This window comes from Priceomyces carsonii, assembly GCF_900007245.1.
Source record: "Priceomyces carsonii strain CBS4050 genome assembly, scaffold: Debaryomyces_carsonii_scaffold_3, whole genome shotgun sequence".
NCBI classification, from domain to species: domain Eukaryota; kingdom Fungi; phylum Ascomycota; class Pichiomycetes; order Serinales; family Debaryomycetaceae; genus Priceomyces; species Priceomyces carsonii.
The window spans coordinates 38,750-51,185 of NW_026946676.1; the positions used below are offsets into that span (position 1 = coordinate 38,750).

General features: G+C 38.5%; 6 protein-coding genes across 6 annotated transcripts; 3 read left to right on the top strand and 3 right to left on the bottom strand.

Moving 5' to 3' along the window:
- Positions 1-327: 327 nt before the first annotated feature.
- Positions 328-2,859, bottom strand: PRCAT00002521001 (uncharacterized protein; the record flags this gene model as incomplete). The annotated part of the gene is made up of 1 exon (XM_062952386.1): positions 328-2,859. The coding sequence occupies one exon, from the start codon at positions 2,857-2,859 to the stop codon at positions 328-330; it is 2,532 nt and encodes an 843-aa protein (XP_062809294.1).
- Positions 2,860-3,083: 224 nt separating this feature from the next.
- On the bottom strand, positions 3,084-3,512 carry PRCAT00002522001 (uncharacterized protein; the record flags this gene model as incomplete). The annotated part of the gene is made up of 1 exon (XM_062952387.1): positions 3,084-3,512. The coding sequence occupies one exon, from the start codon at positions 3,510-3,512 to the stop codon at positions 3,084-3,086; it is 429 nt and encodes a 142-aa protein (XP_062809295.1).
- Positions 3,513-4,194: 682 nt separating this feature from the next.
- On the top strand, positions 4,195-5,274 carry PRCAT00002523001 (uncharacterized protein; the record flags this gene model as incomplete). The annotated part of the gene is made up of 1 exon (XM_062952389.1): positions 4,195-5,274. One exon carries the CDS (start codon positions 4,195-4,197, stop codon positions 5,272-5,274), a length of 1,080 nt encoding a protein of 359 aa, XP_062809296.1.
- A 605-nt stretch (positions 5,275-5,879) lies between these two features.
- Positions 5,880-7,370, top strand: PRCAT00002524001 (uncharacterized protein; the record flags this gene model as incomplete). Its single annotated transcript, XM_062952390.1, has 1 exon — positions 5,880-7,370. One exon carries the CDS (start codon positions 5,880-5,882, stop codon positions 7,368-7,370), a length of 1,491 nt encoding a protein of 496 aa, XP_062809297.1.
- A 787-nt stretch (positions 7,371-8,157) lies between these two features.
- PRCAT00002525001 (N-acetylmuramic acid 6-phosphate etherase) lies at positions 8,158-9,588 on the top strand (the record flags this gene model as incomplete). Its single annotated transcript, XM_062952391.1, has 1 exon — positions 8,158-9,588. One exon carries the CDS (start codon positions 8,158-8,160, stop codon positions 9,586-9,588), a length of 1,431 nt encoding a protein of 476 aa, XP_062809298.1.
- A 414-nt stretch (positions 9,589-10,002) lies between these two features.
- PRCAT00002526001 (Zn(II)2Cys6 transcription factor) lies at positions 10,003-12,429 on the bottom strand (the record flags this gene model as incomplete). The annotated part of the gene is made up of 1 exon (XM_062952392.1): positions 10,003-12,429. The coding sequence occupies one exon, from the start codon at positions 12,427-12,429 to the stop codon at positions 10,003-10,005; it is 2,427 nt and encodes an 808-aa protein (XP_062809299.1).
- Between the last annotated feature and the right edge of the window lie 7 nt (positions 12,430-12,436).

Consider the following 12,436-nt stretch of genomic DNA (forward strand, 5'->3'; position numbering starts at 1 on the left):
GAGTAGTTCTTTAACCTTGCAGCAGATCTCGAATTTTAAGTAACCATTTTTTCCGTTCAGAGCTAGCTAGTGAATACTTTATATGCCATACAAAATTCAAAACTACGTGCAAGTGTTAAAGATAAAATGGTATTAAGTAAAGTTTCGAAATTATAGACTGATGGAATTCAGATTAATGTTATCATGGAGAAAGTTTAACCCAACCTCAATAATTATGTTCATCTTTGCGAAGGATGACGAAAATAAATGCCTTATTTAGAGTGATAGAAATAAGATAAAAAAACAGAAGATGTAAATATGAATACAATCAATTTCGGAAATGTACAATCATAATAAGAACATACCGGCAACCGCTAAAAGGCTACCAACTGAGGCAGTAATATGGTTACCGCGGCCTTCTGAAACGGTACTGATACTTGGAATGGTGCTATTGGATGCGCTACCTGAGGCAACGGCTGAGGCAATACCTTGAGAGTTCGTTGTCTCAGTTTCTGTAGTGCTTTGGGCTTCTACCGAGGAAAGAGGATTGGTGGCCGATGGAGAAGCAGATGAGAGTGTGGATGTTTTGACAACATTCTCTGCCTCAATAGAAGAGTCCTGAATAATAGCTGATGTTGCTGCTTCAATTGCGCTTTCTGCTTTTATAGAAGATAATTGGCTTGCTGTCGATTGAGTGACAGTGGTTTGAGCGTTAGATTTCTGAACTGTCCCAGTTTCCTTTGATGGCACAACCTTACTGGAACCAGCAACAGTGTCCTCTGGTAATGGACAGTAAGTGGTGTGAGTTGTCTCATCTTTGACTATAGTTGTTAATCCCGTTGGAATGGTCGTTATAGAGCACTCATTGGATTCACAAGATGTTACAGTGACAATGGTTGTCTGTATTTCAGTCTCAGTTTCAGTTTCAGTTTCAGTTTTGCTGACTTTGTCAGTAGTCTCTGATTCAGAGGTTAAAGGACAATAGGTGGTGTAAATGGTAGATTCCTTTGTTACAGTGGTTAATCCAGTTGGAACGGTTACGGTGGAACACTGGTCCTTCGAGCAAGAAGTGACTGTCACAATAGTTGTTGAAATTGAGAAAGGAGTCGATGCAGTCGATGGAGTTGTAGACAGAACAGTTTCGAAACTGGAGGCAGGTGCAATAGATGATGGAGCAGCACTTGACGATGGAGCGGCATTGGAACCTGGAGCACTTGGAGCACTAGACTCAGCAACACTAGAAGCTGGAGCACTAGACTCAGCAACACTAGAAGCTGGAACACTAGAAGCTGGAACACTAGAAGCTGGAGCACTAGAAGCTAGAACACTAGAAGCTGGAGCACTAGAAGCTGGAACACTAGACTCAGCAACACTAGAAGCTAGAGCACTAGAAGCTGGAGCACTAGATTCTGGAATACTAGATGGTGGAACGACACTAGACTCAGATGTTGTTTCAGTACAAGGAGTACTAGATTCTGGAATACTAGATGGTGGAACGACACTAGACTCAGATGTTGTTTCAGTACAAGGAGTACTAGATTCTGGAATACTAGATGGTGGAATCACACTAGACTCAGATGTTGTTTCAGTACAAGGAGTACTAGATTCTGGAATGCTAGATGGTGGAATCACACTAGACTCAGATGTTGTTTCAGTACAAGGAGTACTAGATTCTGGAATGCTAGATGGTGGAACGACACTAGACTCAGATGTTGTTTCAGTACAAGGAGTACTGGATTCTGGAGCACTAGATGGTGGAACGACACTGGACTCAGACGTAGTCTCAGTACAAGGAGTACTGGATTCTGGAGCACTAGATGGTGGAACGACACTGGATTCAGATGTTGTTTCAGTACAAGGAGTGCTAGATTTATGATTTTCGCACTCAGTGCAAGGGGTGGTACTAGACTCTGGAGTGGTTTCGGTGCAAGACGTAGTACTAGGTTTATGATTCTCGCATTCAGTACAAGGCGTGGCACTAGATGGAGAAGTACTAGTTAAGCTATGCGTAGTACAAGAAGTAGTACTTGTTGATGTTGAAGGGCAGATCAAACTTTGTTTCTCAGTCAATATTTTAAGAATTGGGGATAAGCTGTTAGGGCATTTGACACATTTTGTAAGACCCTCAACACTAACGATAAGATGATTCAAAAATTTACATATCCAATCAATATCTAAGATCACGCAATCATTGATGCATGTCGATCCCTTGACTTTTGAAATTTTACAACCTTTGGATTGAAGATGCAGGGTAACCTTATCTTTGAAGCAGTCATGTGGGTTTTTGTTTGAAGAAATATCACCGATCTCGTTGATTACGACCTTAATTGCAGAATTCACAATAGTGGACAGAGAATCACATGCTTCATTAAGATCTACATTACCATTCAAAGTGAATCCATAGTCACCCACGACCAGCGAAAATATGTCTGACTTTTGGTCGACAATTTGCGTAAGTACCTTATTGACAGATGAATCGGATCCCTGCAGTTTAAGGTTGTAAAATCCATTTGAAAGAATTACTCGGCTGAGAAGCTCGTTTTGGGTAGCATCGCTCCCGAAAATCTCATCTTTAATACAATCGAGGTTAGCATTAATTTCTTTAAAGATACCTCCAACTTCCCCGATAATGCCACTGATAATTTTTTGAGCGCTTGCAACTCCATCTTGCTTCCCATTACGAACCGTAAGGTCCTGTACTGGAAGACTTGCGCCTTTGGCGACTGTCGCGAGAAACACGGCAGTTATAAGAGTCCTATTAAGCAACACCATATCTTTTAAACGAACGTCAAGAAGGCTAGTTGATAGTATTTCGTCAGGGGAGACTAGTGGGAAATAACGTCGATTTATATCTTTGACCTTTAACAAGTGTCTGAGCATCTAGAACACGGGCTAGCGTGTCAGAGCATAAACAAGATTAAAATTGGCACCTGAGCGCCCAAGAAAGCAAGAGCACATTACTTGAATGTAAATAACCTTCTATTATTAGCTCTTTTGACCTGAAATAAGAAAGAAGCACGTATCTTAACTTTGACGAACTTCCGAGAGACTTATTTTGTTGACTGTTCTTGTTAAATGTGTCCCTGATTTGTTTTCCAGTTGCATCACCTCCTGAAATCTATTGTTGAGTACGTCTTTGAAGCAGGATTTCTATTTCGACTTCTGACGATCAACGTATCTCCCATTACTTTATTTCTTTGCAGATGCATTCGCTCAAGAAAGTAATGCTTGTTTATCCGGTAACTTTGGTATACTGTGTTGCTATCCGTCTTTAATCTCTGTATTGCAATCTGAGAAAGGCACCAATATTTTGCCGTAGAATATAATGCATCGTAAGTTAAGCGAGCATTCAACACGAACACATATATACAGGACGCGCATACGTATTTTTCATACGAACGTTGATCGGTTAAAGATGATTCTCGTTCCAGACTTCGTATTTTGTGCACATGCAGGAGGACCTCAAACTTACGTCCCCTATTCCCTCGAGTTTTGCGATCGACGTCCGCATCTAACAATTTATTGCAGCTCATGCACGCAGGGAGGTTCTGCAATTCGGGTATTTTGGTGACGACGACCTTCGGGTTGACGATTTCAACTTTCACGAGCTGTAGAAGCACCGTCTATCAAACATCATATGAATTTCGCCGCATCGAATGTTTCAATTCGTAATGCTATGATCTAAGAGGATAAGAAGGAGCCTGAGGGCCAGGAAGTAGTGTTGATAACGCAAGTTCAAGAATATTTTGTTGCCGTAAAAGCAAACAGATTTAATATTTCGCTCTTTAAGTGAACCTGGAAAATACGTAGATCACCGAAGAAATTGTAACAGTTTTTGATACACTTAACGGGAGCTATAATTGCTTTGTGCGTCCCTTAAGTAAGCAATACAGTTGATGCGACATATTCTCCCTCTGTATTCTTTAACTCCGAAGACTTCAAATAAGTATTTGTATTTGAAGTGTGATATTTTTTCTTTCGAAACATTTGTGTTTCCCATCAGCGTACTAACACGATGTCTACTCTTCTTGTAGGCATTTAAAAGGTTAAGATAATACTGCATATAAACATAAAGTTGGATAGTTCAGAAATGTTCGAAGTGTTCGAGCGTCCGGAAACTTTGCCCGAAACTAGCTACCATCGCAGTGGAATACATAATAGATGATAAGACTCATCAACTCTGTAATCAAGAATCATGTGTGAGACGTATTAGCAATGCCTCAAGAATCATTCAAGCTCGTTATTGATGGCGGAGGCACTAAAACGGCGGCAATACTTGTTTCCAGCCTTGACAGTAGTTACTTCAGAGGATTTAGTGGCCCTTCGAATGCCGTGACAGTCAGACCTAAAGAAGTCGTCGAGTCAGTAAAAGCTGCTGCAAAAGAGGCGCTACTTCAAAGATATAGGCATTTGAAGAGTTCGGGTGAGAAATTGTCCCTTCACTTAGAAAGAGTAAATTTTGATACTATATGGGTAGGATTGGCTGGTATCTTTTCAATTGAGAAAAGAGCGTATGATCTGTTATATGAGCTATTCCAGGAGTCTTTTGGTGTAAATTCTAAGCAATTGAAGCTAGTTAGTGATTCTTATTTACTTCCATCTGCAATGAGCTTGAGAGAAGAAGTAAAGTTCTGCATTACAGTTATAGCAGGTACGGGTTCAAGCTCGATGTGCTTTGAGTATTTACCAAAGAAAAGAGATTATATCTTTATGGGTAAGTCAGGGGGCTGGGGACCACATTTAGGTGATCCGGGAAGTGGATATTCGATAGGACTCGAAGCATTGCGCTCAGCCTTATCCGCGGTAGATAATATTTTAATCCATAAATTGCACGACGACAGTTCCCTCAGATTAACTAGGCTTCATTTGAGGGTTATAGAGCAATTTGTGGCAGATGGTGAAAATGAAAATGAACTTAAACTATTTCTTTCAACTGTTAATGATTTAATGAATGAAGAATCGAGGGGTTCTTTGAGGAAGAAAAAAGTGGCATCACTAGCAAAAATTGTTTTTGAAGAGCTTAGTTCAGTAGATGGAAGTGAGAAAATATCACTTTGCATTCTTGAGCAAGAGAGCTTCAGGTTGGCTCAAACGATATTACCTCTCACGAAGTTCATTAATATGAGTGAAACTTTGCTTGTTCTTACTGGGTCAGTATTCTCTTCTGAGATATATCAAAACTTGTTTTTTTCTCATTTGAAAGAAAGGAACATAATCTTCAAAGAACATTATTTCGTATCTGAGCCTGCTATTACAGCTATAGAAGCTCTCTTGCGCGAGGAAGCATTCACATGACTCGTTTCTGCTTACCCCGTCAACTTATATAAACTTATATATTATAGGCATAGAAGTTACAACTTAGGACTCATTCCCATTTACTTGTTTCTTAAATAATCATAGTAATCAATATCCCTTTTTAAAAATGTCTATAAAGAAATCCTGGCAATGATAGTGAATATCTACTATAGCTTTTGGGGAATCTTAGATGCTTTTCTGGTATCGAGGAAAAATGATTAGTCTCAAGTCCTTGAGAAATCGTTATTTATCAAATTGAATTTGATTGCAAGGTCTTCAGGACGGCAGATCATCTTATCGCGGAGCCAAGAAATTAACACTTTTCGATAAACGGAAACGACGATCAGAGAAACACTATACTCCAAAAAGTACGATTTAATAGAAATCAGATAAAGACGTCAGCATCCTGCATATATTCTCAACATTTCCTCAAACTTGTTACATCTCAATTTTAAAGTATCTCCTTTAGAATAATATCGGCATATTTCGCCGAGAGTGAACTTCTTATCAGAAAGTTAATCATTAAAAAATTGAAGGTGGGCTACATAAAAGAGCTTTAAATCGGTATCGTATGAGGATGATCAAGCTCAAGATAAATTAAAAATATGGCTGAAGTTGAGAAAAACGTTGTGAATGAAGAGATAAGGGAAGATGACTCTGGAAGCTATCATCCTCAGAAAGATTACCTGGGAAATCTTACAAAAAGACTTTTAAATGACTGCATCAGATCTCCTTGGGGACAGGTATGTGTGATTGCATTTGTTTGTTTCTGCTGCCCTGGTATGTATAATGCACTTACTGGTATGGGAGGATCTGGTCAAGTTGATCCTACTGCAGCGGCGAACGCTTCAGTCGCTCTTTTATCTGTTGGTGCAGTAACTGGTGTTTTTCTTGCTGGTCCCTTGGTGAGCTTGATTGGCCCTCGTAATAGTATAATGATGGGGGGATGGACTTATGCTCTTTACAGTGGCTCTTTATTCAATTTTAATCATAGACTGAATTCCGCTTTCGTTATCGCATCGGGTGCGCTTCTTGGGTTGGGTGCTAACTTACTTTGGATCCCACAGGGAATGATAATGACTACATATGTCAAAGAAAGACATAGAGGGAGAGCTATAGCCTTGTTTTGGGTCATTTTTAACTTGGGAGGTGGCATAGGCTCTTTGGCAAGTCTCGGGATCAATTACTACAGCGTTGAGGCTACTGTGACAGATTCCACGTATATTGCATACATCGTTATAATGTTATTTGGATGGGTTTTCGGTTCGTTATTAATTTGTGATGTCACACAATTAAACGAAAAATTTTCTGGCCAAAGGGTAAGCAAAGTTAAGCAACAGCATGGTGAAGCATTTTCTTTTTCGAAAATAAAAGATACCGCTCTTTTTACTTTCAGTGTATTATCTGATTGGAAGTTATTGTGCCTTATTCCTATGTTCTTCTATGCAAATGTCTTCTACTCATATCAACAAAATTCCGTGAACGGAATGACTTTCAATGTTAGAACTCGTTCCTTAAATAGTGCACTTTATTGGATGAGCCAGATGATTGGAGGTATTGTGATAGGTGGCTTCCTTGATTTACACAAAATCTCTCGTCGCAGGAGGGCGATTTTTGGATGGATACAGTTGCTTGTTGTTGGTATGGTTATATGGGGTGGAGGACTCAAGTTTCAGCTTTGGAACGATAAGAGAACTGCAAAAGGCTTAATACAAGACATCGATTTCAAGGACAGCAACTACATTGGACCTATGTTTTTGTACATATTTTACGGTGGTTACGATGCATTGTGGCAAGGGTACTGCTATTGGTTAATAGGACTAAAATCGAAGTCACCAGCAGTTGGTGGTGTTATTGTCGGGTGTTACAAAACAATGCAGTGCGTTGGAGGTGCCATGGCATGGCGTATCAATGCGACAGGAGTTTCACCGATGAAACAACTTGCTATGAATTGGGGTCTCACAGGAGGAGCATTGTTAATTGCTTTGCCTTCTATTTTGTTATTTGTTTCAAATGAGAGAGAAGATATTGATATTGAGAAAGATTCTGGAGTAGATCAAAATTCGGGAGAAAGTACGGAAACAAATAAGGTTTAAATACTTTGCATGCGAATCAATGAACTTTAGGTTTTTTTTTTTGGTGGGAAATAGCGCTGTATTAGCGCATTTAGTCTTGTTTTAAGTAGCTTTAAGTCGAAATTTCCATGACAAATGATTAAGACATAACAGAGATGTTGTAGAGATAATAACAGGTAGTCAGTCTCTTTAAATATATTGTTTTGTCACTAAGCCATACTTCATATTGGATCAATAGCATAATGACAGGCAAAATATGGATCCAAGATGTAATTATTGTAGTTGAAAAGGGTTCATTAAATTTTGTAACAGCAAATCCCGCATGTCTAGCGTAATAGATATATCGATTCACAAATCTTTAGCTAATTGGTTTCAAATGAATATTCAAGCAGGTGATGCAACGACTTAGATAAACCTTATCTGTAATGCAGGATTTATTGTGGGGTTGGTCTTTCGGAGTAGCTGGCCGAAATTCTGATTTTATAGCGACCTTCTTCCTCACTCGAAAGCGCGGTAAAGGTTACATTCGGCGAATTTACCCACCACAATTCTAAATACGATCATAAATATACAATATGCAGAATATTAAAAAAAAGATAGCACCAAGATGAATCTCAGGGCTCATTAAGATTTTACATAAATTGGCAGTAAAGTCGACAGTACTTAAAAAGACACTGTGTGTGATGAAGAAAACAAACTGAACAGTGCATTCAGGTAATCTCTCGTATACTACAAGAAGTTTGGATTTGAACAAAGTGTCTATATACTACATTTTTCTGAATAATTTTGCATTCCTGGAAAATATATCATGCAATCGGTATGTTTAGAAGGTTTAGAAACCGAGCTGCGGAACCCAAGTACTACAGAGATAGACACTTTCAGCACGAATCAGCTACTTAGCTTAATGAATAATGAGGATCTTGGTGTTGTACATTGTGTTAAGAATCTTTTACCTGTTGTGGCCAATGTGGTGGATGAGCTTCATCCCAAAATCAAGAAAGGAGGCCGCTTGTTTTACTTAGGTGCTGGTACAAGTGGTCGTCTAGGTATTTTGGATGCTTCTGAGATACCTCCGACTTTTTCAGTGCCATCTGATCAATTCATAGGATTAATTGCTGGCGGGGATGTCGCATTAAGAAAGGCACAAGAAAATGCGGAGGATAACGAAACAGCAGCGGTTGAAGACTTAGAGCCTTTCAAGCTAAACCCAGAATTAGATACAATATTGGGAATAGCTTCTTCAGGAAGGACGCCCTATGTTATTGGTGCTCTTAGGTATGCTAAGAAAATTGGGTGTTCCACTATAGGCATTGCTTGTGTAGAGAAATCAGAAATGGGAAGAAGTGGTTTCGTGGATCATATGATATCTGCAGTTACTGGTCCCGAGATCATAACAGGTAGCACTAGGTTGAAAGCTGGTACCGCTACGAAACTCATATTGAATATGATAAGTACTGCTACTATGGTAAAAATTGGAAAGACATACGGTAATCTTATGGTAGACTTGATGCCAACAAACCTAAAATTGAAAGAAAGAACCCGAAGAATATTTTGGATGGTATGCGGAACCTCTTTTTACACGTGTTCCGATGGCAAAGTTTCAAAAGAAAGAGAGACTGTTTATCCCAATCATGAAGGAAACAAAGTTGTTGATAACCTTTTGAGTAATTGTTATGGAAGTTTGAAGACTTCAATTATAGTTGCTAAAATGGGAGTAGACATCACGGCAGCAGTAAAATATCTAGAGGAAGCAGACGGCGATTTGCGTAGTGCCCTTACGTCTTCTAGCCTCCCACTATTTAGCTTACCAAGTGAGGATAGTGATGAAAAGAGCATTTCAGATAGTCTCAGCTCATCTTATCGTGAAACTTCCTCGATTTCTTCTGTTGATTCTGTGCCAAAAAAGATATGGGGTTTATGTTTGGACGTTAGAATTAACGAAGTTAGAGCCACACTATACAATAAAGTTGATTTAGTGACAAGGGAATTGAAAAATTATTCAAACTTAAATGAAGATTTAATTACTGTGATAGACATGGTAATAAATATAGCATTTGATAATGGTGACAAACGGCTCTCTGTTTCATCTTTAGAATCTGTTAGAGTTGGTATCGAGAACATTCAGGATGAAAAAATTATTCTTGCATCTTTGGAAAAAGCTTACGGTTTACCGAGATCTAAATCTCAAATTGTTCATGGTAGAAGTGACTACTACGAGCTTTTAAAAACTGTATTATAGACTTAAAATTATTTAAAATAAATATATTTACTTTCTTAGACAGAAGCATTGACAAAAATATTATTAACTGTATTCTATTCAATATAATTCAATGCTATTCTAATATACAAACGAAATTAATTTGTCATCTCTCAATACAAGAAATGAAATTTATCACATTTTTGGTTGTGTCAGGTATCTTAAAAGGCAAATTAAACAATAAAATTCATTTTCTAGAAAGCGAGACATAATCTATGACAGATTTATAACGAATCACTACACGTAAAAACATACTTTGATTTCGATCCTTTACATATAATGCAATTATACAATAATGCTGTGCCAGATCCAAAGATAGGTAAAAAAAGACTCAGAAAGTATCGTTATTAAAGTCTTCCGTTTTACCGTAACTGGAAAGGATACGTCTGGAATCATTCAGTCATGAGGAGGTGACTCGTACAAAGATTTTAATAATTCGGTATTAAAAGCGTCCATAAAAAACATAGGATCATCAATTAGTTCAGTCTCCCAAAGCTCACGATAATCTGAAATTTCTGGTCTATTTTGCTGAATATCCTGAGGAAATTTCGAGTCTCTTGGACCAGTAGAACTTAAGCCACGACGGTTCGAGCTCGCGAGGAATGGCCACGAGTCATTTTTCGAATCAAAAAAAAGCGCATCCAGAGTGATAGTAACATCATCTTCCGCTAGACTTTGAAACCTTGGTTTTTGAGACAGCTCTAGAACTGCGGCATTGGAGTCAATGCTATTTTTATTTTCTTTTAATATCGATGAATGGTGATCATTTTGATTTAATATATTGTTTGGAGACAATTGCAGTATTTTTATGTGATTTCTTTCCTCTGATGACTCCCCAGTAGTCATTGTATTGACTTGCAAGTTTTTAGTTGATAATCGCTCTTTTACCCTCTTAATCCCATTGCCTAAATTATGGACGGTTTCATAGCAAGGCAAAATCGAAAATGGAATACATTCACATAATACATTATAGGCCTTTTCCGCAGTCCCCATCAAATATTCCTCATCAATTTCGTAGCTCGTATATGGTCTGAGGGTCACAATTTTCAAAAGCGTTGCAGCAGCGGTCACAAAGATTGTCGGATAAAAAACCGGACCCAAGCTTATAAGTCTCCTAATATCTTCGTCATATATTAACATCTCTATGATATCGGTAGCAGCGATTTCTGACCAACTGATAAAGCCCGTTTTTTTGTTCATACTCAGGAATTCCTCAGGGTTTATGTGGTTTAGGGCCTGTATATGAAGAAAAAGTTTTGCAAAGTGATACGTCAAGAGTAAAGGTTTTGCAGAAGAAGGATTTAAATGCGTCGTCAATCTTCCGATCCAATCAGCTAGCCACTTATCCAACTTTATACTCCAGCTTAGTATACTCTCCGCCGTTATGTCCATTCTGCTACCTAATTCGGTCTGTAATATCATTGTAATTGCGCAAAGTTCCACATTAGCATTCAATTTCAACTCTGTTGAGTCAACATTGTTTTCATTATGAGCAAAGATTTCACTTAAATACCTGGGCAAAGAATAATCTCTTTTGACAGATTTATCATTCTTCAAATGCATAGGGTATGGTCTCACATATGAAATTCTTAACCTTCGCTCGATAATATAGCTAGTTAAGCTAAAAGCGAATATAGCTCGTCTTTGATGCTCCTTAACATGCATTCCATCTAGCACCTCAGGATTTAGTCTTCCCGCTAAGTCACTCGCAATAAGACAGCAGCGAAACCCCAAATCACCTCCAAGCCAAGCTGCTGCAATAATGCATCCCAACATGTCATATGTAATTCTATCTAAATCATAAGGAAGCCCGTCATCATTCATCAAAGTGGACGGCGAAAGACTAGATAAGAGCAGCTCTAGCTCTTTGCGCAGCGATTGATGATATGGTTGATACTTTGGATGGAACAAAGATGATATAGCAACAATCGAGGTGAACAATAAAGAAGACTTTTTTCTTATATCCGGCGTCAAATGAGGAATGTAATTAAATATGAATATGGGAAGATATTTAGCAAGTCGTGTGCAAAAAAATGAAAAGCATTTATCCATCCTCTTATCATCGTAAAAAACTTGCAGCAAGTCCATCGGTTCGTAAGAATCGGGAGACTGAAACTGATTTGGAAGTAAATTTGGCCCGTTGCTATCAAAATTATCTGAGAATAGAACTCCTTTTTGAGTGTCTTGGTGATCTGACGTAAGGGACGATCTGATACTTTGCGCGTCATCCAACGAAGCTTTTTCATCTAGAATAGACTTACTGATGGATATTTCATTCTCTGAGGGGAATGCATTCCTAGCTAAGTCTAAATCTTGAAAATGTCCTATTCGTCTTTTTTTGTTCTTCTCGACGGAAGAAGGATGAAGGGGATAAGACTTTTGATCTTTGGAAACCGGAATAGTATCACCAGATTTAAAGTTTCTTTGCTCATTTTGAAAATCAGCAAAAGAGGACATTAAACTTGAAACGAGATTTTCAATTTTTTCCATTCTTACCTCCGCCTGTTTTTTCCACTCTTTATCGTCAACTTTAGTTTCAAACTTACACACTTCTCCTTGAGATTGACACCGATCGCAGGCCAATAGATTGGAGTTAACAGTGAATTGGCATTTTAGTTTTTGGTTTCTGCATCTTATACAAGCTTTATTTCGCTTCCTAGTAGTTTTCTCTTTTCCATTAGCACTTCCCATTTTTTTGTCATTAACATTATGCGAACCTGGCTCTTTCGCAGACTCCAAAAATCCAACCAGTGAATTCAAAGTATGGAAGCCCAAGCCTTTGGAAATCTCTCTCTCTTTCGATCCGTTCACGGCTTCGCTCATATGTCAT